This window comes from Emericellopsis atlantica (assembly GCF_019669845.1).
Source record: "Emericellopsis atlantica unplaced genomic scaffold F5Z01scaffold_31, whole genome shotgun sequence".
NCBI classification, from domain to species: Eukaryota; Fungi; Ascomycota; class Sordariomycetes; order Hypocreales; family Bionectriaceae; genus Emericellopsis; species Emericellopsis atlantica.
In genome coordinates this window covers 165,778-189,068 of record NW_025764733.1, presented here as the reverse complement: position 1 = coordinate 189,068, position 23,291 = coordinate 165,778, and the positions used below count along the sequence as shown (strand labels likewise).

At 55.2% G+C, this 23,291-nt stretch overlaps 10 protein-coding genes across 10 annotated transcripts; 8 read left to right on the top strand and 2 right to left on the bottom strand.

Moving 5' to 3' along the window:
• Positions 1-218: 218 nt before the first annotated feature.
• On the top strand, positions 219-2,713 carry F5Z01DRAFT_664770 (uncharacterized protein). Its single transcript, XM_046264124.1, has 8 exons — positions 219-673; positions 737-910; positions 959-976; positions 1,029-1,095; positions 1,145-1,208; positions 1,259-2,068; positions 2,119-2,190; positions 2,241-2,713. The coding sequence occupies exons 1-8, from the start codon at positions 327-329 to the stop codon at positions 2,369-2,371; spliced, it is 1,683 nt and encodes a 560-aa protein (XP_046114832.1). The 5' UTR covers positions 219-326; the 3' UTR covers positions 2,372-2,713.
• A 497-nt stretch (positions 2,714-3,210) lies between these two features.
• Positions 3,211-4,450, top strand: F5Z01DRAFT_335854 (sorbitol utilization protein SOU2). Its single transcript, XM_046259167.1, has 3 exons — positions 3,211-3,544; positions 3,601-4,117; positions 4,168-4,450. The coding sequence occupies exons 1-3, from the start codon at positions 3,298-3,300 to the stop codon at positions 4,280-4,282; spliced, it is 879 nt and encodes a 292-aa protein (XP_046114831.1). The 5' UTR covers positions 3,211-3,297; the 3' UTR covers positions 4,283-4,450.
• A 700-nt stretch (positions 4,451-5,150) lies between these two features.
• F5Z01DRAFT_335749 (serine/threonine-protein phosphatase 2B catalytic subunit) lies at positions 5,151-7,358 on the top strand. Its single transcript, XM_046259165.1, has 4 exons — positions 5,151-5,424; positions 5,566-6,155; positions 6,206-7,119; positions 7,176-7,358. The coding sequence occupies exons 1-4, from the start codon at positions 5,277-5,279 to the stop codon at positions 7,204-7,206; spliced, it is 1,683 nt and encodes a 560-aa protein (XP_046114830.1). The 5' UTR covers positions 5,151-5,276; the 3' UTR covers positions 7,207-7,358.
• Positions 7,317-8,091, bottom strand: F5Z01DRAFT_335764 (uncharacterized protein). The gene is made up of 2 exons (XM_046259166.1): positions 7,855-8,091; positions 7,317-7,800 (listed from the first exon to the last, which is right to left on the bottom strand). Exons 1-2 carry the CDS (start codon positions 8,002-8,004, stop codon positions 7,510-7,512), a joined length of 441 nt encoding a protein of 146 aa, XP_046114829.1. The 5' UTR covers positions 8,005-8,091; the 3' UTR covers positions 7,317-7,509.
• Positions 8,092-8,400: 309 nt separating this feature from the next.
• On the top strand, positions 8,401-9,577 carry F5Z01DRAFT_639810 (uncharacterized protein; the record flags this gene model as incomplete). The annotated part of the gene is made up of 2 exons (XM_046262467.1): positions 8,401-8,505; positions 8,558-9,577. 2 exons carry the CDS (start codon positions 8,401-8,403, stop codon positions 9,575-9,577), a joined length of 1,125 nt encoding a protein of 374 aa, XP_046114828.1.
• A 704-nt stretch (positions 9,578-10,281) lies between these two features.
• Positions 10,282-13,943, top strand: F5Z01DRAFT_729480 (DEAH-box RNA helicase; the record flags this gene model as incomplete). The annotated part of the gene is made up of 1 exon (XM_046266686.1): positions 10,282-13,943. Exon 1 carries the CDS (start codon positions 10,338-10,340, stop codon positions 13,941-13,943), a length of 3,606 nt encoding a protein of 1,201 aa, XP_046114827.1. The 5' UTR covers positions 10,282-10,337.
• On the bottom strand, positions 13,916-15,185 carry F5Z01DRAFT_664763 (putative MED6 mediator sub complex component). Its single transcript, XM_046264123.1, has one exon. It carries the CDS (start codon positions 15,012-15,014, stop codon positions 14,061-14,063), a length of 954 nt encoding a protein of 317 aa, XP_046114826.1. The 5' UTR covers positions 15,015-15,185; the 3' UTR covers positions 13,916-14,060.
• Positions 15,186-15,257: 72 nt separating this feature from the next.
• On the top strand, positions 15,258-15,980 carry F5Z01DRAFT_639807 (kinase phosphorylation protein-domain-containing protein; the record flags this gene model as incomplete). Its single annotated transcript, XM_046262466.1, has 1 exon — positions 15,258-15,980. The coding sequence occupies one exon, from the start codon at positions 15,258-15,260 to the stop codon at positions 15,978-15,980; it is 723 nt and encodes a 240-aa protein (XP_046114825.1).
• A 624-nt stretch (positions 15,981-16,604) lies between these two features.
• Positions 16,605-22,469, top strand: F5Z01DRAFT_664760 (neutral zinc metallopeptidase). Its single transcript, XM_046264122.1, has 2 exons — positions 16,605-22,075; positions 22,127-22,469. Exons 1-2 carry the CDS (start codon positions 16,914-16,916, stop codon positions 22,314-22,316), a joined length of 5,352 nt encoding a protein of 1,783 aa, XP_046114824.1. The 5' UTR covers positions 16,605-16,913; the 3' UTR covers positions 22,317-22,469.
• A 392-nt stretch (positions 22,470-22,861) lies between these two features.
• Positions 22,862-23,213, top strand: F5Z01DRAFT_677394 (uncharacterized protein; the record flags this gene model as incomplete). Its single annotated transcript, XM_046265351.1, has 2 exons — positions 22,862-22,895; positions 22,987-23,213. 2 exons carry the CDS (start codon positions 22,862-22,864, stop codon positions 23,211-23,213), a joined length of 261 nt encoding a protein of 86 aa, XP_046114823.1.
• Between the last annotated feature and the right edge of the window lie 78 nt (positions 23,214-23,291).

The following is a 23,291-nucleotide window of genomic DNA, read 5'->3' as shown; positions in this document are numbered from 1 at the left end:
TCCTAGGGTTGGTTGAAGTTGTGATGTTAAAGGACAAAATTGCCAGGTGCTACTTACGTCGCCAAGTTATGTGTGGCAAGACATCCTGAATCTGGGTGTAAGGGTTTGTCATACCCTGCAGGACGACTGCATAAGTGTGCAAGCACGTAAGGTGCCTTGCATCGGCGAAGTCCCATGTGGCATTATCGCATGATTTAAGCGACTAGCAAACGCAATAAGGCCTTTGACTTGGCTATATGGCAATTATTCGACTTGGCAGGTGCCTTTTGTGTCAATTGGCTTAAATTGGGCTTTGGCTGTCAACCGAGGTAAGACACCAACGTTCAATGACTTGCAAGCTGTGCTTGTGTGCAATGATACAACGTGAGTATTGTAAGGCGGGAAACTCAGAATCAAGCAACGAACTGAGCCTGAAACAACTAATCTTCATATTTTATGTAACTCTGACTGAGGCTCTTCAATTACTCCGTACATCGTCCTCGGTATACGCGACCTTGGCCGTCACGTGCCCCCGCACAGTATACCAAGGCATCGGCTCCCGGCTGGCTCCGCACTTCGACATTAATCTGTCTTGCGATCTTCCAGGTATATTGACTGTGATCTTCAGTCGTCAAGTCCCCCGCCGGAATTCCAGCAGTATGAGCGCTTTGCGATGTGCTAGGTCGGGGTTGAGGTACGCTTGTCGACTATCCAAGTTTGCAGCTTCGACGTCAAGCTGATTCATTCATGTTTTTAGGGCTACTTTTGGAGGAGGCCGATTTAGTTGTTCTAAGCCTGTTTGGAAATTCCCACAGAGGCGAAGCTTTTGTGTCACTCCCTGGCAGCAATTAAGGACGACAGGAGTTGCGAGTGCGCAATCGAGAGATGCCTCTTTCCAGACCGCAGATGATACGGTCGATCTGTTGAAGTCGTAAGATCAGAACACTTTGCGAATGCTGCGCCGAGCTGACAGTTCCAGGCCCTCTCTGTGGCTTCGGTATGTGTAGCGTGTCGAAGAGCATAGTACTGGTGACTAAGACGAGAACCAGTGACAACTGCCAATGCAGCCAATGTGTGAACCAGGACACGCTGCAGAGAAACTTTGATACTTTCAAGGTATGCCCTTCTCTCTCACTTGGACGCATTCTTCTCATACGTCGGCCAGATAGACGCGAAGAACCTCGAGGTCACGAGCTCTCAGTACGCTGACGGTGCACTTGCTGTCAATTGTGAGTTTTCCCCACCTCGGACAAGACCATACCTTTAACGAAGATACAAGGGTCGGACGGACACAAGTCTCATTATCCGGCGTGGTGGGTTAAGAAGGCAAAGCAAAGCCTGACTCCTCGAACTGCTCCGCCATCAGTATGGGATACAGTCGAGCTATGGAACCATGAGCAGGCGGCAGGCTACCGCAAGAAGCAAGAGGTGCCTTACGACCCTTCTTCCAGCAGTGATTGCCTCCGCGAGGCGACGGCTCGCTTGAATCGATATGGGTACTGCTTCATCACCGGCGTGCCAGCGGCTCCCGAGCCCACCGAGGCGTCGTTGGAGCAGTTCGGACCTATCCGTAATACTCACTACGGAGGCTTCTACGACTTCACGCCCGATCTCGCAAAGGCCGACACAGCATACACGAACATTGCGCTGCCACCCCATACAGACACAACCTACTTTACCGAGCCGGCCGGCCTTCAGTCCTTCCACATGCTGTCGCATGAAGGACCCCGAGACGCTGACGGTGACCTGGGCGGGAGTTCGATCCTTGTTGACGGGTTCGCAGCCGCCTCGAAATTGTATCACGAGCATCGTGATGCTTTCGACTGCCTCAGCAAAGTCCCTATCCCGTGGCACGCCAGTGGTAACCAAGGTGTGACAATCACGCCTGCAATGCGTGCGCCCGTCATAGAATTCGTCCAAAGCGGTTATGGTGATGACCTCCTGAGGATCAGATGGAACAACGACGACCGTGGTGTGGTGCCGATAGAGGAGTCTGATGAATGGTATGCAGCAGCGCGCATCTGGGACTCCATTTTGAAAGACAAGGAGATGCAATATCACTTTCAGCTTGAGCCCGGAACCGTCCTGAGTGCGTATTTCGATTTTTGATACTGCGATGATGATACTGACATTGGACAGTTTTCGATAACTGGCGCGTTCTCCATGGCAGAACAGCGTTCGAGGGCATCAGGAGGATGTCTGGTGCCTACAGTTAGTGTGCCCTTGGAACCGATCGAGCCATAGTCAGCTAACTGTGACAGTAAATCGCGACGACTACTTCTCGACCAAGATCAACTCGCAGCTGACGCGGGATGAGGTCCAGTCTTGGAGTCTGTTCCAGGACCGCAACAACCTGGTGGAGTCGTCAAAGCGCATTATCTCCAGGACGTGATCAAGCTGGCTTCGTGCTGCTTCTGCGGCGAGCAGGACGTCTGAGCACTTCGCAGGGCGGCCCGGACGGACCGACATGAACAAGCGAATGCAACCCAGCCGAGGTATGCCTTCAGTTCATGCGCGGGGGATGCAACGTCTACGCTCGACTACAAGTGCCTCTGGCGGACAGCAACCGCAGGGGAGATGTTTGAGGCTGCGAGTCACTATAGTCAGTGGGGCTTTGCGCACTTGGCGCGCGACAAGTACGGCATAGTGAAAAGGGCATGGACACTTGTACGTACAACGAACGAGGCTAGTCTCCCGCAAATTGAGAAGCGATTTAAAGCGCGCCTGTTACGTGACACGATTCCTGGTAGAATGCAAGATGATGTCGGCGGGGCGGCCCCTCATCCCACCTCCTAGCCTCAAGATGGAGGGAGGGGCTTCAAGGAACCGCCGCGCTTGGGCCGGTTATTTGCACCGAGTTGGTCGATGATAAATGCCAGGTCTATACATTCTGCGAGAGGCATGGGTATATGCGAGTCAGATTGCCCATCTGCGGCTGCTGCGCTCTGGTTTACTGGACTTCAACAACTCACAGAGTTGCGAACAGGTCACAATCAGCGTGGAGCAGGGATGGCGTGTGCGTGTGTGTGTGTGTGTGTGAAGGATAGACGGCGGGAAGCTCAAAAGTGCGCAAGCTGTTTGAGGGGGATTGGATGTCACGCAACGAAAATGTCGCATGTACTGCCGCCGAGAGATTGTGGATGACTTCGAGGGACCTACCTGCTCGTTGCGCTCTTATAAAGTCGTCGCGTGCCCCATGTGGAGGGCGTTCCCCATATCTCTCTGCTAAGCTTCTCCACGATCACCGTCTCCAAAGGCCAGACTGAACTGCCGGTACACCACGACCAATCCTAGAGCCGTTGCAACACCAATCCTACAATGGCTGTCGACATGAAGAATGGAGCTTTCGAGCTCGACAACACGGACATCCCCAAGGGCGATAGGGTTCTTCCCATGTTCTCCCTGAAGGGCCGTACAGCCATTGTTTCTGGCGCTGGCGCGGGTATTGGTCTCGGTGTTGCGCAGGGTCTCGCCGAGGCCGGCGCCAACGTCGCCATCTGGTACAACAGCAACAAGCAGGCTCTCGTGGAGGCCGAGAACATTGAGAAGACCTACGGCGTCAAGTGTGAGTTGGACATGGCGATTGGGTATCGGGACCTGCTTTCCTAATCCGTCGTGTAGGCCGCGCGTATCAGGTGAATGTTGTGTCTCCCGAGGCTGTCGAGAAGGCTATCAATGAAATCGTCGCCGAATTCAACGGTCGTCTGGACGTCTTTGTCGCCAACTCCGGCATCGCCTGGGAAGACGGCGCCTTCATTGACGGAAGCACCGAAACCGCCAAGAAGGTCATGGCGGTCAACGTCGATGGTGTGATGTGGTGCGCAAAGACCGCTGGCGCTCACTTCCGTCGCCAGAAGAAGGAGGGCACCACACTCGATGGCAAGCCTTTGGAGAACTTCCTCGCCGGAAGCTTCATTGCCACGGCCTCGATGAGCGGGAGCATTGTGAACATCCCGCAACTGCAGGCCGTGTATAACGGTTCCAAGGCAGCCGTCATCCACTTCTGCAAGAGCTTGGCCGTTGAGTGGACTGGCTTCGCCCGTGTCAACACAGTGTCTCCTGGATACATCCAGACCGAGATCTCGCACTTTGCGGATGCCGAGGTGAAGAAGCAGTGGAGGAGCAAGACCCCGGCTGGGTGAGTGAAGCGCGCAACGACAGTGGAAGAACATGCTAACCAATGCACAGTCGCGAGGGTGTCGTGAGCGAGCTCAAGGGATCGTTCCTCTACTTGGCCTCGGATGCCGCCTCCTACACAACTGGTCTGGACCTCATTGTCGATGGCGGCTACTGTCTGCCCTAAGCGTCTGAATTTCGATGGTGGATGGGGCGAGCATGAGCTGGGTACTTTTATACCTTGCCTCACAGACAACAGGGAGAACAGCAACGGAGACTGTGACCGGCTGCGAAAGCAGCTGACGAAGAATGACTTTCACGTAAGTAGATACCACCAAGCTAGACTTGAAATTAGATTTTGTCTTGCACCATTTGTCCAGTCTGCTGCATGTGCACGTGTGAGGTAGGCTTGTTTTGGTGCTGCTAGTCTAGGTACTTAGTGTCTCCATCGACAGAAGAGAACAGTTCGGAGGCCTCGTGCTCACCTCAAAGCATGCTCACTGTGAATCTTCGTATCACCAAATGCATTGGTTGACTGGAGACCGCATTAAGCCCAGTCGAAAGGCTGAAGACAGTCAATCAGGTCCATGCCGCTACATGTCCGGTGATGTCAGGTTGATCCAGGGGAAGTTGAAGTCGGCTGAAGCCTGGAGCCTGGAGGTGACATATGTCTTTCGTCCAGTGCCCAGCGTCACTGACGCCACCCGCCGGAACGCACCAGGAACCAGCAATTGGCGGGGGCAGCTAGCTGAACCAAGGTGCCTTAACAGATCTTTGCTTCGCCCCGAGCGAAATCTGCTAGTGGCCGCAGAACGGGTCAGCCACACTTGGTTAGGGACTTGCGCTGACCCGCCCGCACTCCAGCCTGAGCTTTCCGAGTCCCTCTTCAATTGCTGATGCTGTGCTCTCCACCACTTCTGCTTCTCCATCAATTTCTAGCTTCTTACTTGCATCAGCGACCAGACTTCTCCTCCTGCACCCTTACCTACGTATTGTTTCAAGTGGCTATTGAGAGACACCTCGATTGCTTGCGACTCGACACCCCTCGTCGCTCCTTGGCATAAACTTCCACCACAATCAACGGGGCTGGCCCCTTTGTCTGCGTTACGCCCCCCCGCGCTCATCCATCTCCTCAAACCTGCCGCCTCGTACCAGTACCTCCCGCACCCAGGCAGCCCAGCATGGAACACGACGGCGAAGTCCGCGAGACGCAAATCGACAACGCCATCCGTGCGATCCAAGACAAGAAGCCTCTGCCCGAGATCGACTTTACGATCCACACAACCGAAGACGGACAGCAGATCAACACGCAGGAGCGTGTGTGCAAAGGTGCGTCTGCTCAATATCTACTTACCCCACCATCACCACCGCGCGATGCCGCCACCCGATAGTCTCACGCACGGCGTCGAGTGCAGCGAGCTATCGCAATGGTCGCGTGCCTCTGGGATCCGTAGTTCTGACCTTGAACAGATGTGCAGGCGCCCGCAACCTCGACGCCCACGGACGAGCAGTTCTTTGAGGACGAAACTCACACAAAGCCCAATATCAAGTTTTTGAAGCAACACTTTTATCGCGAAGGCCGCTTGACGGAAGAACAGGCGCTATGGATCATCAGGAAGGGCGCCGAGGTGCTCAGAGCGGAACCCAACCTTTTGGAAATGGATGCGCCCATAACCGTCTGTGGCGATGTGCACGGCCAGTACTACGACTTGATGAAGCTGTTTGAAGTCGGCGGTGACCCTGCGGAAACCCGATACCTCTTCCTAGGCGACTATGTCGACCGCGGATACTTCAGTATAGAGTGCGTACTCTACCTCTGGTCACTCAAGATCCACTATCCCAACAGCCTATGGCTGCTTCGAGGAAACCACGAGTGTCGCCACTTGACGGACTACTTCACTTTCAAGCTCGAGTGCAAACACAAGTACTCGGAGGCCATCTACGAAGCCTGCGTCGAGGCGTTTTGCTGTCTGCCTCTGGCTGCTGTCATGAACAAGCAGTTCTTGTGCATCCACGGCGGCCTGAGCCCCGAGCTGCACACCCTGGACGATATCCGCAACGTGGGTATTTCTCTCTCCTTGCCCGTGACGTCCCCTCTGACTTGACCTAGATTGATCGGTTCCGCGAGCCCCCAACCCAGGGTCTAATGTGCGACATGCTTTGGGCTGACCCTCTCGAAGACTTTGGCCAGGAGAAGTCAAGCGAGTATTTCCTCCACAACCATGTTCGAGGATGCTCGTATTTCTTCTCCTACCCAGCAGCTTGCGCTTTCCTGGAAAAGAACAACCTGCTATCAGTGATCCGTGCCCACGAGGCCCAAGATGCTGGATACCGCATGTACCGTAAGACTCGCACTACGGGGTTCCCCAGCGTGATGACCATCTTCTCTGCGCCCAACTACCTGGACGTCTACAACAATAAGGCGGCTGTGCTCAAATACGAGAACAACGTTATGAACATCCGCCAATTCAACTGCACGCCCCACCCGTACTGGCTGCCCAATTTCATGGACGTCTTCACCTGGTCACTTCCTTTCGTGGGCGAGAAGATCACGGACATGCTCATTGCGATTTTGAGCACGTGCTCAGAGGAGGAGCTGAAGGACGAAACTCCATCGGCTGCTTCGCCCGCGACCATCACCTCGCCAACCTCTCAGGACCCAGAGGACCCCAACTCCATCGAATTCAAGCGAAAGGCCATCAAGAACAAGGTGCTCGCCATTGGTCGCATGTCACGTGTGTTCCAAGTCTTGCGTGAAGAGTCGGAGAAGGTTACCGAGCTCAAGACCGTCTCTGGCGGCCGCTTGCCAGCGGGTACCCTTATGCTGGGTGGCGAGGGCATCAAGGACGCCATTCGGACTTTTGAGGATGCCAGAAAGGTCGATTTGCAGAACGAGCGCTTGCCCCCATCTCACGAGGAGGTTGCGAAGCATCAGTCAGAGGAACGCGCACAGGCTCTGCAGAAGGCGTCGGAGGATGCGGAGAACGATACAAAGTTGCAGCAATTGTCGCGGCGACTGAGCACGTGAGTTCACCCACGGTATATGCTTTCCTGGGCGATTTTGACTAATGCATTTCCAGTGACCGCAAAAACCGCAACGCGCCCAAATAAACGGCAGAATGTATAGTAGTGCCACCGAGCACAAGCAGGGGTGGCACGCGTTTTTGGCTTCCGGAAATGTGTTATGACTCATGCCCAACCAGCCCATTCACTACTGTTATCCTCCCGGAATTCGAGAGTTGGCTATCTACATAACTGTCCATGTGGTCGGCGAGGCGGCATTGGATGGATGGAATGAACAGCTTCAACATAGATGACCAAAGCTCTGAAGCGTATGCAGCTTCTGCATATAATAAGCGAATGAAAAAAAAAAGAATGATGAAAATATGCTCTTCTTTTGCTATTGTGAGGTTATCACATCACCTGTTGTGCTAGCTCCAAAAGATCGAAGAAGCCTTCTCTCCCAGTATCGGTCTTTTCAAGTCCAAGTCCTAGAACCAACGTCCGCCGGTCGTCAGGCGCACGCAAAGCCATCTGGCTCGCGATCTGGGCAGCATACAGTTGACCTAGAGTTTCCCGCTCCTCACCACCGCCACCTAGCAACGTCACGGGTGTGAGATGTGTGGACGGGAGTAGTCCGCGAGAGGAGCTTGGCAGTGTCATGTCAACGATACTGGATGACGAGCCCGTGAGGGGCACCTGTATCTGCAAGTCATTCATCAGCTGGCGTCAGATACTTTACTTGGGGGTTGGGCGTACCCATTGTGACAGGCGTCCTCCTTGCGAGACTGTGAAGAGGATCTTGTCTGAGAAGTCCAGGCGTGATATGTGTGTTGGCACGGATGATACGTGACCCGATGACTGTCGACTTGGCGCAGGGAACTCATCAGGTTTCACTGAGAGATCCATTTTGTGCTTGACAAGGCGGCGAGTCAGAGGTTATAATTAACTGCGATGAATGAAGACACTGATGTGAGTGAACTGTGCCCCACTGCCACCATTCCGTCCACCGATCCGTCGAAGTGCAGGTGGGCGTTCAACTCTGCTGTAGGGTAGACATAATGATTCATGACGCTGAACGTTCACCGTAGACCTTCTTCTCTCCCGCATCAACTACTTAGTTTCCGGTCGTTGTTCCACTGTACGAGAGAAGAACCAGAGCCATGTTGCGTTGTTGTCGACGCCTTGTCACTTTATGCCTTGCAAGGTGCCTCGGGCGCTCAAAGGGTCAAATGCTGGCCAATTGATGCCCCAGGCCCAACCCGTCCGCTTACCTGCATGTCGCGGCGATGACCCTGGTCGAAAATGGGATCGACGCGATCCCAGATCTTCTTTATCGCTCTGGAAACAAATAGTATCACCATGGTGTATACACGTAACGACGACCCCCATAGTCGGCATGTTCTCCAGGTGAGTCCGTTGGCTATAGCTTACATCCAGGGCGAGCTGACTCGGGTCGAAGCAATCGTGTCCATTGACTCCATACACAGCTGGCCTCTTGTCGAATGATGACACAGGTCCAGGCGGTCATGCGCCCGCGGATGCCTTGCCGGCGTCATATCGCGACCGGGGTCATGCTCTTTCTTCCTTGGATGAAGGAATCGTTGACAAGGAGCTTGATCTGTCGCGGTTGGATAGTGTCGCGCGATTGCTATGGATTACCGGAAGGTTGATGCCACCGCGACCATTGCATCAGCAGCTATGCATGGGACGCGAGGTTGTGCTCATGGAACAGACTGACATGCATCTTGTCTGGGAAGCAGGGAGGATATATCTGAAGCCTTTGCCCCGATACCTGCTTTACCCTGCTTTCTGGGAGAAGTATTTCTGTTCCGCATCCTATTGCGCCTGTTACAGCGACGATCCCGAACGCATCGTGCACCAGCGCACAACGCAGGATGGGCACCCACTGCGGAATAAACCATGCAGACAGCGCAAGGTGGCCATGGGGTTTCTGTACTCTTACGTCGCGCTCATTCAACATGAATCAGACTTCCACATTGCCCAAGACAAACGGCTCCTTCCTGCCGACATAACCTGGCCATCCTGGAGGCAGCTTGTGCACGAGATGCTGGAATATCCAGACATCTACAAGCACATGGACTATCGCTTCTGGTACGGCGAGATGCGTCTGAGCAGGCTCAACAAGCTATTCTACCTATGGCAGACGCCGGGGAGATACTATTCGACGCGCTGGCAGCAGTACAGTACATTCTTTGGCGAGACATTTGCGTACCTGGCGGCCATGACGGTGTACATTGTGGTGGCCCTGACTGCCCTGCAGCTTGGAATCTCGACCAAGCTGCTGGAGAACAGCACGTCGTTTGACAGGGTGTCTGCGGGCTTCGCCGTCTTCTCCATCGTTGGACCGTTTGGCGTCGCTTTTGGGTTGTTTCTGGTGTTTCTGTACTTTTTTCTTGACAACTACCGCGCAACTCTGCGCTTTCGCGATATGCGATTGGGCATCATCAAGAACGGTTGAAAGAGGACACCCCTTTCGCAGAGAGAAGGACTGGCTGCCATGGCATTGCCGTTCACGCACCCTAGCTTGAGAGTTGGTACTCATTGCTGCCGTGTTCTTGGAATGGCCTCTGCCTCTTCTATACCTGAGGGCGCTGGGCTGTACTCCAAGAACTCAGGCGCAAGTTTGGTTCCTTATCGAGCCCCTCCTGGGTCGACAGCACCTGGAACTCGCCTTACGGCTGAAGGCCATGGTCGAGAACGGATCTGAGAGACGCTTGTCAACTACATCTAAGTCTTGGCGGCTCTGATGCCTTAAGACTCTAGGCCATCCATTCATTGCTTTTTGGCGTTGCTGGTAAGCATCCTATATCTGATGGGAATGGTGAAACTGTTGGTGGACAAACAGGAAGAACGGGTCCTTTCTGTGTCTCCAGTCCCTTCAATGTCCGTATCAACGATGAGACTAGGGTGCTGGAATCTCTGAAAACCTAACCGAAACTCGCGGTACAGACGAAAATCCAGATGTAGTGATGATGCCAGCTGCTCAGCCAAATATTCGCTTACAATGAATTGCTAGCGAAGTTCGAAGTGACAATGGACAACTGATTTTGTGGTTGGACTTGGCGCTCAGGCTGTGCGCCAAGTGGGGTGACATGGGACTATCCCCGCGCTAGTCCTAGAATAGATGCAGACTTTGGTGGTGAGCAGTGGCAGTATCGTCCTCACCTCAAAATTTCCTGGGCCTTCATTCTCATCGTTAATCCACCCTACACGCAAAGATGGCGCCCAAATTCGTGCCCCGCCAGCGGAAACACAAAGTTCTAGCACGGCAAAAGGCTGCTGAGAATGCGCGCCATGAGGTTCCCGAGGATACCAACAAGGCAATCCTGCCGTCGCAAGATGACCGGCAGGCGCGCAAGCAGGCGTTGAAGGACGAATTGCGCCACGAGGGAGAGAAAATGTCGGGCAAGAAGGCGAAGCGCTTCGAGAAATACATTGATAACAAGCTCCGCAAAGACGAGACAAGGGAACTGCTGGCAAAGCTGGCAAAGCAGGAGACTGTCGACACAAGCTTGCTCAGCAGCAGTCGAGCGCTCGGACTAGGAAAGGAAACCAAACGCCAGAGCTTTGCAAGAGCCTTGAGGGAACGGGAAGCCGGCTTGGCGGGCGATGGCGAAGATGTGCTATTTGAGGAGAGAAAGGAAATCGAGGAGGACAATGCTGGAAGCACTGGAGACAACGAGGCAGCTGCAGCTGTTGCGCCAGTCGCGACGAAAGCTGCACCGTCAGCAGAGCCGACATCAACCTCCGAAACCCAGACACAAAACCTTGGGACTGGACTCAAACGGCCGCTGGATGTGGACGACGAGGGCCGCCCTGTGATACCCAAGAGGCAGAAAAGAGGAGGTGTCAAGTCCAAGGTCTCTGCGCCCTCGATCCCAGTGTCCGCGCCCGAACCCGAGTCCGACGAATCAGACAATGACGACGAATGGACTGGCTTCTCAGGCGATGAGGCGACCACGAAGGACAAGGACAGCGACGACAGCGAACAAGTTTCCGAAGACGAGGAAAATGGATCCGAAAACGATGCGGAAAGTGGTTCAGATAGTAGCGGGGAATCTTCTGAAGATGATGACGACGATGAGGACGAGCCAAAGGAGTCGAGGTCCTCTGCATTCAAAGCGTGGGCGACAGCCCAGCGAAATGAGGCACAGGGCTTTAAAGGCACCGAAGAGAGCACGACGAACATGGTCATACCGAAGCCCGATAATTTCACGCCTAGGGCTCCCGAACAGGACCCCTTGCCGCAGGAATTGCAGCCCACCAAGGTCGTTGACCGCAAGACATATGCAGTGCCCGTCACGAGGACGCCCGATATTCAAGAAGCGCGACTCAAGTTACCGGTGGTGGCGGAGGAGCAGCGTCTCATGGAGGCGATCTACAACAACCATATTGTGGTGATATGCGGTGCCACTGGTTCAGGAAAGACGACGCAGGTTCCGCAATTTCTGTTCGAGGCGGGCTATGGATCGGCGGGCTCGGACACCCCAGGCATGATTGGCGTCACGCAGCCTCGCCGTGTGGCGGCAGTGAGCATGTCGAAGCGTGTCGGCGACGAGCTGGGCGATCATGGCCACAAAGTGGCGTATCAGATCCGATTCGAGGGCACGACAAACCCAGACACGGCCGTCAAGTTTATGACGGACGGTGTACTACTCCGTGAAGTGGCGGAAGACCTTGCGCTGCGCAAGTACTCGGCCATCATCATTGACGAAGCGCACGAACGCAGTGTAAACACAGATATCCTGATCGGTATGCTCAGTCGCGTCATCAAGTTGCGGACCGAACTCGCGCAGGAGGATCCCAAGCTGAAGCCCCTCAAGCTGATCATCATGTCTGCTACTCTACGTATTGAGGATTTGACGATGAATTCGAGGCTGTTCGAGAACCCCCCGCCTGTCATTGAGGTGGAAGGACGACAGCATCCCGTCACGGTTCACTTTGCCCGGCGAACCACATCGGATTATGTGGAGGAAGCGTTTCGCAAAATCAGCCGCGGTCACAAGAAGCTGCCACCCGGTGGATTCTTGGTCTTTTTGACCGGGCGCAATGAGATCACCCAGCTTAGCAAACAGCTCAAGGCTGCATTCGGCGGGCTAAAAACGGCAGAAGCGCCCAGAGTACGACTCACCGCCAGCGAGGCGCCCACTGAAGTGGAGGACATTGAGTTTGGCGATGTCGACGATGGAGACGCTGATGACATGGACAGCTTGCCATCGGAAGACGAGGACGAGGAGGCCGATGAGGATGAGTTCAAGATTGAAGACGACCAGGAAGCCGCACCGATGAAGATGCAGGTTCTCCCGCTGTATTCATTACTTCCGACAAAAGACCAGCTCCGCGTCTTCGAACCACCCCCCGAGGGCACCCGCCAAATCATTCTGGCAACCAATGTTGCAGAGACATCGTTGACCATTCCGGGCACCAGATACGTCTTTGATTGCGGTAGAGCCAAGGAGCGCCAGTATGACCCTGTGACAGGCGTGCAAAGCTTCGAGGTTGGCTGGATCAGCAAAGCCAGCGCGAGCCAGCGGTCAGGTCGAGCTGGTCGAACAGGGCCCGGCCATTGCTACCGGCTCTACTCGTCGGCTGTATACGAGCGAGATTTCCAGCAGTATGCTGACCCTGAGCTGCTGCGCATGCCCCTGGAGGGTGTTGCTCTACAACTCAAGGCCATGAACCTCACCCACGTGGTCAACTTCCCCTTCCCCACGCCTCCAGATCGACGAATTCTTGCCAGGTCAGAAAAGGTTTTGCACTACCTATCTGCCATCTCGACAACCGGCAGAGTTACAGAAGTTGGCACAGCCATGTCTGTGTTTCCTCTCGCGCCACGCTTCGCGAGGATACTCCTCGTCGGTCACATGCACGGCTGCATTCACTACACCATTGCCATGGTCGCTGCGCTCTCCGCGCAGGAACTGTTCTTGCCGGACAACCAGGCTGTCCCTGCACTCGCCGAGTCGACGACGGAGTTCAGGTCGAACTCCGACATCATCGCCGAGACGAAGCAGGCTGAGATGAGGAAGCGCTTCAACGAGGTGCACAAGAACTTCTGCTACCTAGACGACCGGGCGGATGCCATCAAGCTACTGCAGGTCGTGGGCGAGTTTGCACACGAGCCATTCGAGGCGTGGTGCGACAATCACTTTGTGCGGTTCAAGGTCCTCAAGGAAATCCAGCAGCTTCGACGCCAAATCACCGATCTCCTCCGGAACAACATTAACGGGTTCGGCAACCTTCGCTTCGAGGACAAGCTGGATCCCCCCACGCCAAAGCAGGTCGCTGCGTTGAAGCAAATGGCGGCAGCGGGCTTCATTGATCAAGTCGCGATACGCGGCGACCTGGCGCCCACACCGCCCGAAACGCACAGGCCGCCTCGCAGGCCGATAGACGTGCCTTACCTGCCCTTGACGCCGCTGGCGGAAGCTGACGAGGCGGATCGATGCGTATATATCCACCCCTCCTCGCCCATGTCGCATCTCAGCGTGCAGGAGTGTCCCCAGTTCATCGTCTACTCGCATCTGCAGAAGGCGACTCAGTCTGCCAATGTAGACAAGAAGCCCAAGACGAGGATGCACGCCCTCACGGATATCACTGGCGGCCAACTCTCGGTGCTGGCCAAGGGTACGCCTCTGCTGACGTATGGCAAACCGGTCAAGGAGTTCAAGGCCGAGTTTGACAAGACGGACGGACTGATGGTCAGGGAATGCGCAGTCATCCCGTATCTCAGAGCCGAAGGCACGGGTGGTCAAGGATGGGCACTGCCGATGAAGAAGGTGAAGCAGAAGAAGATACCCGGAAAAGGATGGACTGTGATATAAAGTGTATAACGAATAAATGATGACCTCCAATAAACGCCTCGCTTGTGCATGTGGGTATCTAAGTATCCAGATCCTGTTCTCTATTTTTTTCCCCTTGAAGGCCAGCATTGGACACTCCTACGCAGCCGGTGTTGTCGCGGCCGGCGTCGTGGCTGCTGAGCCCTTGTTCCTCTTCCTCTTCCTGGGCTTGGTCCCTGTTGCTGATTTTCCAGACTGTTCTTTGCCATCCTTCTTGTCCGCGCCGCCGACCTTGCTCTCCAGGGTCGTCGGTCCGCTCATGCCCATGGTCTGCTGCGTCTGTGGTGGCGGCACTGGCTTCCTCCCCGTAGACGAAAGGTGGAATTCGCCCGGGCGACCTGTGATGGGGTTCTCGTCGACGTATTCTCCTCCGTAGCGCATGTGTATGGCAAAAGCTTCCTCTACACTTCTATCGAGTGACGGATCGTCCTTGGCAGGTTGTTCGCCGGCTTTGCCTTGCGCAGCGTCAGGCATCGGTGTCCCCTCCTTTGACGGTCCGTGTGTCCCAGCGTTCGTCCTTGGTTGCGCAATCTGCTTGGGAGGCGGATACGTGTGTCCCACAGAGGGTCTCCATTTCCTGACACCCTGCGCCTTGGGCAGCGCGCTCGAGATCGCATTGGTGAGAATCAACAGCCGCGAGCTCAGGATGTCGCCCAGCTTGGGTGCTTGGTAGATGTGCTCGCCGACAATAAAGTAGCTCGACAGGATCGTGGTCTGATCCTCCTCGCCCGCAATCTTCCGCCGAACCTGTTTTCGGATCACCCAGACACCGGTGCCCATTCCTGGACCTGATTCGGCGGGCTCTTCGCCGACGATGAATTCCAACCCAGACATTTCCCGTAGAGACGACTCGAAGGCTTCGCGTGTTTGGATGCGCCAAAACTCGTGGGGATTCGTCATGGCTTGAGAGAAGATGACCTGGTTATTGGAGGTTCGCTCGAAGAAGGGCGATTCGGCAAAGTAGAAGAGGATGTTGTTGGAGTGCAGCTGGCCCATGTTGGCCAGGTGCTGCGGAGAGTACCATTGTATCTCGTCGAGAGCGGGTTCAGGCATGGTGATTGTGGTTGGCGCAGTGCGCTGTCCTGAATGTCGAGGTTGTAGAGGAAAAGTTGAGGACAATGACGGCAGTTGGAACTTGGAGGCCAAGGTACCTGCAAGGTACGTACCTCAGGCTGTGTGGCAGCGGAATCACGCCGCGCGCCAGCCTCAACTTTATCTTCCACATGCGATCACTTGACGAGGACACGAACCTACAAGTACATTTCCGCAACCTCGCCTTTTTCTTCGCACGGGACTATGGATCTTCTTAACACGGTTCGCAAGAGCGGCTCTCGCGGCGGCGTCAACTTTTCCTGGGATGAAGTGGCCAACTCGAACCACCGCGAAAACTACCTGGGCCACTCCCTCAAAGCGCCTGTAGGACGATGGCAAAAAGGCCGCGATCTCACATGGTACGCCAAATCCGGCGACGGATCAGCACAGAACCCCGACGAGACAGAAGCCGAGCGAGAAGCCAGGGAGAGGAAGGAAGAATTGAGGCGTGTGAAAGAGGCAGAAGAGGACGCCATGGCTAAGGCCATGGGACTACCGCCACCAGTGAGGGATGCTTCAGGCGCCAACGCCGTCGAAGTTAAAGGGAATAAGATGGGCCCTGAGCATCCTGAAAAAGCAGAGCAGGATGCCCCTGTGAGAGAACGCTCTAGGCGACATGGCGACGCGCATCGCCGAGAGCGCCGACGGCACAGAAGTCGTGATGGCGAACACAGACGTCATAGGAGCAGAAGCCGGGACCGAGATGACCGAAGGCGAAGGGACCGCCATGAGCACCAAGGCCGGGATCGAAGCCGCGACAGGGTCAGCAGAGACGAGAGACGCCACAGGCGACATAGAAGTCGCAGCCGAGATGATGAAGACCATGGGAGGAGAGATCGGCAGCGCGAGGACAGAACCAAGGAGCGACGCAGGTCCACGTCTCGGGGCGAGCGTCGACGCAGCGGCAGCCCTCGACCAAGGCAGTGAAGGGAGAAATCTACAGCATCATCTACGAGATGAACCATTCAACGCACCCAAATGAGACTGCTCCGGAGGCGGTGGGATAAAACGAAGAGTCAAGAATCCGGCGACAAATTCAAATGCAACGGCATGCCTCATCCTGCCATGGCAGTTGTACTTGTTTGATCAATGGCTGCGAGGGGCACTGCTAAAAGTCGCCAACCAAGCAGATAACCCAGAACAACGTAGCCACGGCAAACCGATGCCCCTAGCAGGATCCTTGTTATGCACACCAAGCTGAGGGCTGTGACTTGGACGTATTCTTATGGCCTACGAGTGTTGGTGGTGCTATGACAGCGGTGCTTGTCCAACACGGCTCAAGAGAGAGGCAGAAACGCCATGTGTTTAGCGATCTGAGCTGCCACTCTTCGTTCAGAACAATCGCATCAGGTGCCTGGGACGCCTGAAATATGGTTTTATCCAGAGTTGGAAAGGCAAATGGCACTATTTCCACCGTTCAGGGTGTTATACTACGTAGTTGGTTGTAATCTGAACTTCTGAACAGGCGCGCATGACGTTTCGCGTCGAAATGTATTGCTTACACTTTCCGAACTCCGGTCCAACGTTGGCCAGGCACACCACATGACGCGCCGCACATAGAACAGCGTCGCCACATGACTGAAGTCTGTCGACCTGCGCAAACCTTCCGCTCCTAGAAATCATTAATTCTGCCTAAATCACCTCGAGGCAGACTGGACTTGAGGCTTGCTGGCGAGCCTGACCACAAGCGTCGCGACTAGACTGACCTCCCCTTGCCGGTGGTTTGACAAACACTGCCACTTTCAGCTTGCGCCCGAGATCTGCCCCGTGGCGGCCACAGCTCCCGAAGACGCCGCCTTTAAAATGAACCGCTGACCCATCGATTGTCGTGGCAGACGGACAACGAACGAAACAGCCGCAATGGATTACTCACGACTGCGGGCTGCGGCGATGCAGCATGGCGAGGACGAGGAAGCCGTGACTGTAGACACCCGCGCCTTGATCGACAAGGTCCTCGCACGATACTCGGGCGAATGGACAACTTTGAGAGAACTCATACAGAACGCAGCCGATGCCCAAGCCACTACCGTTTCTGTGAAATGGGAGACCCTGCCGTCGACGCTGGTTCCCATGCCCAACACCACCGACCGTTCAGAGCTCCTAAAGCATACAATATCAAACCACACGGTCCGCCGACTCGTTGTGCAGAACGATGGCCAGCCTTTTACAAAGACTGACTGGGGCCGGCTGAAGAGGATTGCCGAAGGCAACCCTGACGAGACCAAGATTGGTGCGTTTGGTGTAGGCTTCTACAGTGTCTTCGCGGATTGCGAGGAACCGTTCGTCAGCTCTGGCAAGGAGGCGATGGCGTTTTATTGGAAAGGCAATGCGCTCTTCACAAGGAAATCCCAGATTCCAGAGGATCAAGCGACCCATCACACGACGTTTGTCTTGGACAACCGTAACACGACGACGCCACTCCCGAACCTCCTCTCTGTCAGCCAGTTCCTGGCCACTAGCTTAACATTTGTTGCTTTGCAGAACGTAGAGTTTTGGATAGACGACTACCAGATCCTCGGCCTCAAGAAGAAAACATCGCCAAGTGCCGAGTTGCCTTTACCTGCAGACCTAGATGCCCGAACAAAGGATGGCATTATGCGAGTTCAAGATGTGGGAAGGACCAGCACTCAGATTGACGCAATATACATGACTGCAGTCGGGTGGAAGCCCAAGGCTGTTACAGCCACCAAAGCAGAGGGAACGACTGCTGCTACCGAAGCGCCGTCACTGCGTTCATTCTTCGCCAGGCTGACATCAAACTCATCGCAATCATCGTTAAAGGCAAAGACACAAAACGACGAGAAGCAAGCCCAGACTGCCGTTGCAGAGGACGTCACGAAGCAAAGTTCATCAACCATCTTCCTCAGGTCAACGACGGCCAGTATTCAGACAAAGGTGTCAGCGTCTTTCTCGGCTGAACTGGAACGAGCTACCAAGAAACCGCCTCCCAAAACGACGAGAATCTCCATTCTCACGGCGTCCTATGATGAAGCGCAAGCTTCTCAAGCCTCAGTAGGGGATGGGGCGGTTTCCAAGGCCACCGATGTCTTCGCATCTGTGCTACCTAACAAGAAACCCGGAGGTCGCGTCTTCATCGGATTTCCCACCATGCAGACGACCGGCGCTGGCCTGCATATTTCGGCTCCTTCGACGATCCCAACCGTGGAGCGTGAAGCGATCGACCTCAACGCGCGATGGGTGCGCACGTGGAACATAGAGCTCCTGCGTGCTGCGGGCATCGTGACTCGGCTAGCCTTTGCCAATGAGATGGACGAGCTGAACCAGAAGATCCGTAGGGCTGTCGACAAGCATGGCAAGATCACCAGCGAGAGCGTGCACCGCTTCATGCCCGAAGCTGCCCATATCTTCAAGACGTTCTTTTTCGGCGACTCTACTCCAAGCGGGCAGGTTGGGCAACTCATTGAGGAGGCATTCTGGACTTGCTTCAGAAAAGCATCCATCGAAGTATACTCCACTCAGGGTGTTCTACAAACAGACAAGGTGCGCTTGGAGTCAGCCGAGCTGACTAAATTCGTCGACAGTATCCCCGTCTTGCCCAAGGAGCTCGCGGACGATTTATTTGTCAAGAAGCTCATTGACTTCGGGCTCATCTCGCACATCACGGTGAAGGACGTACAAAGGGAACTTGAGGCCAAGTCATTGGACAAGAGCCAGCTGTTAGCCTTCATCAGCTGGGCGGGCAAGAAGAGCTTGTCCGGAGAGCTCGACCCCGGCAGCAGGTCGTCGCTTATGGACGTTGCTGTTGGTTCTGTGGGTGATGAGGAGGGCGGTGGGGAGATCATCGCGCTGGGCGCCATCAAGAATTTTGTGATACCCAACAAAATCCCAGTCACCATGCCGATGCCTCCCTCAACTATCCCGCACGCCTACACTGTCAGCTCGACACAGGCTGAGCTACAGGCTCTGGGGTGGGAAGCTCTGGAGGTTCTACCGTGGCTTCGCTACTTGAGCGAAACCAAATCCTCCAAACCTGAAGCACAGAACCTGGAAAAGTCACCGACCTTTGCCGTCGCGGTCCTCACCGTTGTATCCAAGAACTGGGATCATGTCAACGCCAGTCATCGCCAGGCTATTGCACCCCTTTTGCAGGCGCAAACCGTCATGCCCACGAAGCTTGGCATGAAGAAACCCGGGGAATCGTTCTTTCCCACTGTGAAGCTGTTCGACGATCTGCCCCTCATCGAGGGCTGCGACAAGATCAAGGAGAAGCTGCTCGTTAGCATAGGCGTCCGCAAGACCGTTGACCTTGACACCATCTTCACACGCCTGTTGAATCCTTCGGACGGTGAAAAGCAGCAGAGGTGGAGTCATATGGAGCTCATCAAGTATCTCGCATCGGTACAGGATGACATCCCGAGAGCTGATCTCGAGAAGCTCAAGTCAACGCGCTTCTGCCCAGCTGAGGCTGGCCCCCCCGGCATGGAGCAAGCCAAGGCAACGGAAGCCCTCTACGCAATCCCCAAGCTATTCGAGCCAAACGACTCTTTACGAGGTCTTGGCCTACCTATTCTGCAATGGCCCGGGGCCCCAGGTAGTTTCCAGCCCAAGAGCGCCGAGGGCCAGTTCTTATCGGCTCTCGAGCTGCGGTCACAGCCTTCTGCTTTGGAGCTACTGGATATGATGATAGAAAAGGACGAGAGACGGCGGTCACGGGCAATGGCCTATTTCATCGACAATTACAGCAGTAACCGGTACGCGTCGAGCTTGACGCTCATATCGGCAACGCGCAAGGCTATCCTCCCCTTGCAAGGGAGCACGGAACTCGTCATGCCTTCCGCGTGTTTTATCAACGAGCGTGCGTCAGTGCTTGGCTTCCGCATCCTGCGCAAGGACCTCCACGAACATGGTCCCAAGTTCGGAGTGGCTCGAGATCCACCTATCGCCGATTGTGTCACCCGTTTGCTAGCTGACCCGCCGAAGACAACGGCGTCTGCAATGTCCTTGTTCGGGTACTTTGCGAGTCGCATTCGTGAGCTCGGCCCCAAGGAGCTGCAGCGGTTGCGGGATGCCCCTATTGTGCCAGTCCAGCGAGTGGACAATGCCAAGGGCAGTGGAAATTCTCGCCTGGCTACCACGCTCATCACACCGTCGCGAGCGTACCTGGGTACCTCATCCACATATGGAGATATCTTCGACTTTGTCGACTTTGGGAAAGATGTCAATGCGTTCTTGTACACGTGTGGCGCCAAGACAGAACCCACCAAGGTAGAGGTTGCACATATGGCATGCAGTGAGCCTGCAAGGTTGCTGGGTGTACTCCAGAGCCCGGAGAAATACCTCGAGTTGCTCAAGTCCCTCGCCGAGGCAGATGCGACGCTGCGCCGCGACACGTTCCTTTGGCGCAAGATGAAATTCGCGCCCTTCCTGCTAGCATACAAGGAGCTTGCATCACCCAACAAAGACAACCTCATAGATCTCGACGAAGAAGAGGCGCCGGTCAGGCAGTATCAGCTGGCTTGTGCAACGGAGATTGTTGTTGTTGACGACATCATCAGCTACCGCCTGTTCAAGGAGAATCTGGTGTGTGCTCCCGAAGAAGATGCTCTGGAGAAATTCTACCTCTCGCTTGGAGCGCAGCAGCTCAGCAGCCTTGTCCAAGAGGAAGTCCGCATTGGATCATTGTCAAGCAAGAAGACCATGGGAGACGCCTTGAAGAAGCACGTGCTGGAAAGGTCGAAGATTTTCCTTTACGAGTACGCCAACTATCGCCGCGACGCCATAAAGCACGATACCAAATGGCTTGAGAAGAATCTGCGCGTCGACATTGTCAGCTCGGTTGCTCTACGTCGTACTCTCAAGGGTCAGCGGCAGACACATGTCGAGAAACGATCCGCTGCAAGCGCTCGTGATGAACGCGGCTGGGTGCTGTATGTTGCAGGTGAGAGCAAGCCTGATATGTACCAGATTGGGCAGGCTCTCTGCCAGATGCTACTCGACAGACCGAACCAGCAGGCTTACCTCTTCTTCGAGCCCTTCTTGACGCTGGACCTCTATGGTCTGCGGGCGCGCGGCTACAATGTCGATCGCATCTTGCGTGCCAAGGCTGCTGAAGCGCGCGTCGCCGAAGAAGAGAGGCGGAAGGCACTTGAAAGCGAGCAGAAGATGATCAAGGAGCGGGAGAAGAATTGGGCTGCGCAGGCCGGCTCGTCTGCTACAGCAGCGGCTGCTGGGCGTGATAGACCCCCGTCTTCTCCCAGCAGTCCTCGAAACAAGATGCCAGGAGCTTGGGACTCGAATGACGACTCGAAGCACGAGCTGGCGGAGTACGCCAAGCGTGGCAAGAGCTTTTTCAGCAACCTCACACGCAAATTGGGTTTCGAAAGCCAGAACAGCCCTGAGACCCAGAAAGGGCTTGATCCGTTTGTCAACCCCGAGAATCCTGGCGAAGGCAGCGGTCAGTCAAGTGGCACGAAAGCCGGCACAAGCATGGTCAAGGACGGCGAACGTGGGCGCAATGATGATGGCCGTGTAACGAATCCCGCAATGATCCAGCGGAACCTCATCAACGCCGTCAATGCCTCGCGTGCTCACGGTTCGTCCAGTGTTTTCACTCAGCCGACTGTCAATGAGGTCAAGGAGCAGGCGACGTACTGTGACTCGACTGCAGCTGCCAACATCACCTTTGTGGCGGAAGCCTCAAACGGCATCAGGATCTTCTTGGATCAGAACATGTCCACGCCGCATAGCCAGTTTCTGCGAGTCAACATTGGCGCCATCAACACATTCGCGTCGATCCTCCGCGATGTCGGCGAGGTCTACTCCTTGGCCCGTGGCGTGCTGCACATCTACTACGACGAGTCGGGTCGGACTATTGCGTTCAACACCAACGGCAGCCTGTTTTGCAACTTTCGTTACTTTCTGCAACTCCACGCGGCCTCGATCGAGTCAGATCGGTCTCGCCAAGCCCAGGCTGAAGCCGCAACATGGTGGTGGGTTGTCCTGGCTCATGAGCTGGCCCACAACTTGGTCAAGACTCACAACGCTGACCACAGTTACTACACGTAAGTTTATACTGACGCGGTGGTCTGCGCGCGCATGCTAACGGGTGCTAGTGAGTCGTTTGTACAGCAGTATTTTGGAAAGATGATGATCAAGGTTGCGAGTTGGTTACAGGAGCAACCTGCTGCTGCGCGACCACCCCTAGAACAGGCACCCCAGGAAGAGGCGCCCCCAGAACAGGCACCCGCCGCCGAAGGTCGTGAGCAGCCACCACCACCCTATACAGATGGGCCCTTCAATTGAGGGCAAGCGAGATACTACATTATTACCCTAGACACATCACTGGCGTTGGATCTGAATAGCCTCGTGTGCACGGATACACGGACTTAAATAGCGTTGCTCATGCATTGGTACAATAGAATCACCTCTCAAACTGACTCATGAGCTGTGTGGCTATGAGTTGAAGACTCTTTGTAGGCTCGTGAGCATTGATGCCCCGAACCGCGTGAACTGGGCTCGCTGCAGTCAAAAGACTCACTATTCCCCAAGGCCTGCATTTGGTGAGATCAGGATCAAAATCAGCATTAGACAAATAATGTTATGTCCCAGAATTTCCTTGTACCTCACGTTGCCCGCAGCTCAGGAGCTCGAAATCAGCGCACGTGACATGTGGGTCCTTTCAATCCGCTCGCCGTTGAACCTGATGACCACGACCGCAACGAACCTCACAACACCACGAATTCCAATCAAACCCCACACTCTCTCCCCGACGTCGACACGCACGATCTCTGCGCGAGCAGCCTACAGGACCCGACGTCTCCGAGTTTCTATACCGCCAATTGACCACCATGGTGTCCCGCATCGCCTTCTGGAGCCTGTTCGGTAGGTGACCCCCGGACAACGACAAGCTTTCTTCTGCCCGGCCCACGAGCGCAGTGAGCAGGATGATTCGGAGAGACTGACAATCGGACAGGTGTCGGCGTGCGCTTCTGGCAGATGGGTATCGAGATGCGCCCCTTCTTCCAGCGCTCTAACCTCTGGGTGTACCCCATCTACGCGGCCGGCGGCGCGAGCTTCGGATACTGGCTGCAGGGTGTCGACGACAAGCAGACTGCTCTGCTGACGGAGAGGAAGAACAGACTTTTGGAGAAGAGGGCGAAACGGGCGCAAGAAGCACAGCCTGCTGATGCTGAGGCATGAACGATGTGTGGTTGCCTGCACAAGCGAACGGATGGATGAAGAGGGCTCTGTACATATCACCAACAAAGGGAAGATGAA

Bases quoted from the DNA above. Each gene is read 5' to 3' on its own strand.
- F5Z01DRAFT_664770 (XM_046264124.1), top strand. From the start codon at position 327: ATGACTTGCAAGCTGTGCTTGTGTGCAATGATACAACGTGAGTATTGT. The intron at 1,096-1,144 runs GTATGCCCTTCT...TACGTCGGCCAG, and splicing joins GAAACTTTGATACTTTCAAG to ATAGACGCGAAGAACCTCGA. The intron at 2,191-2,240 runs GTTAGTGTGCCC...TAACTGTGACAG, and splicing joins GAGGATGTCTGGTGCCTACA to TAAATCGCGACGACTACTTC.
- F5Z01DRAFT_335854 (XM_046259167.1), top strand. From the start codon at position 3,298: ATGGCTGTCGACATGAAGAATGGAGCTTTCGAGCTCGACAACACGGAC. The intron at 3,545-3,600 runs GTGAGTTGGACA...TCCGTCGTGTAG, and splicing joins GAAGACCTACGGCGTCAAGT to GCCGCGCGTATCAGGTGAAT. The intron at 4,118-4,167 runs GTGAGTGAAGCG...ACCAATGCACAG, and splicing joins AGGAGCAAGACCCCGGCTGG to TCGCGAGGGTGTCGTGAGCG.
- F5Z01DRAFT_335749 (XM_046259165.1), top strand. From the start codon at position 5,277: ATGGAACACGACGGCGAAGTCCGCGAGACGCAAATCGACAACGCCATC. The intron at 6,156-6,205 runs GTGGGTATTTCT...GACTTGACCTAG, and splicing joins CCCTGGACGATATCCGCAAC to ATTGATCGGTTCCGCGAGCC. The intron at 7,120-7,175 runs GTGAGTTCACCC...ATGCATTTCCAG, and splicing joins TTGTCGCGGCGACTGAGCAC to TGACCGCAAAAACCGCAACG.
- F5Z01DRAFT_335764 (XM_046259166.1), bottom strand. From the start codon at position 8,004: ATGGATCTCTCAGTGAAACCTGATGAGTTCCCTGCGCCAAGTCGACAG. The intron at 7,801-7,854 runs GTACGCCCAACC...AATGACTTGCAG, and splicing joins GAGGACGCCTGTCACAATGG to ATACAGGTGCCCCTCACGGG.
- F5Z01DRAFT_664763 (XM_046264123.1), bottom strand. From the start codon at position 15,014: ATGCCTGAACCCGCTCTCGACGAGATACAATGGTACTCTCCGCAGCAC.
- F5Z01DRAFT_664760 (XM_046264122.1), top strand. From the start codon at position 16,914: ATGGATTACTCACGACTGCGGGCTGCGGCGATGCAGCATGGCGAGGAC. The intron at 22,076-22,126 runs GTAAGTTTATAC...AACGGGTGCTAG, and splicing joins GCTGACCACAGTTACTACAC to TGAGTCGTTTGTACAGCAGT.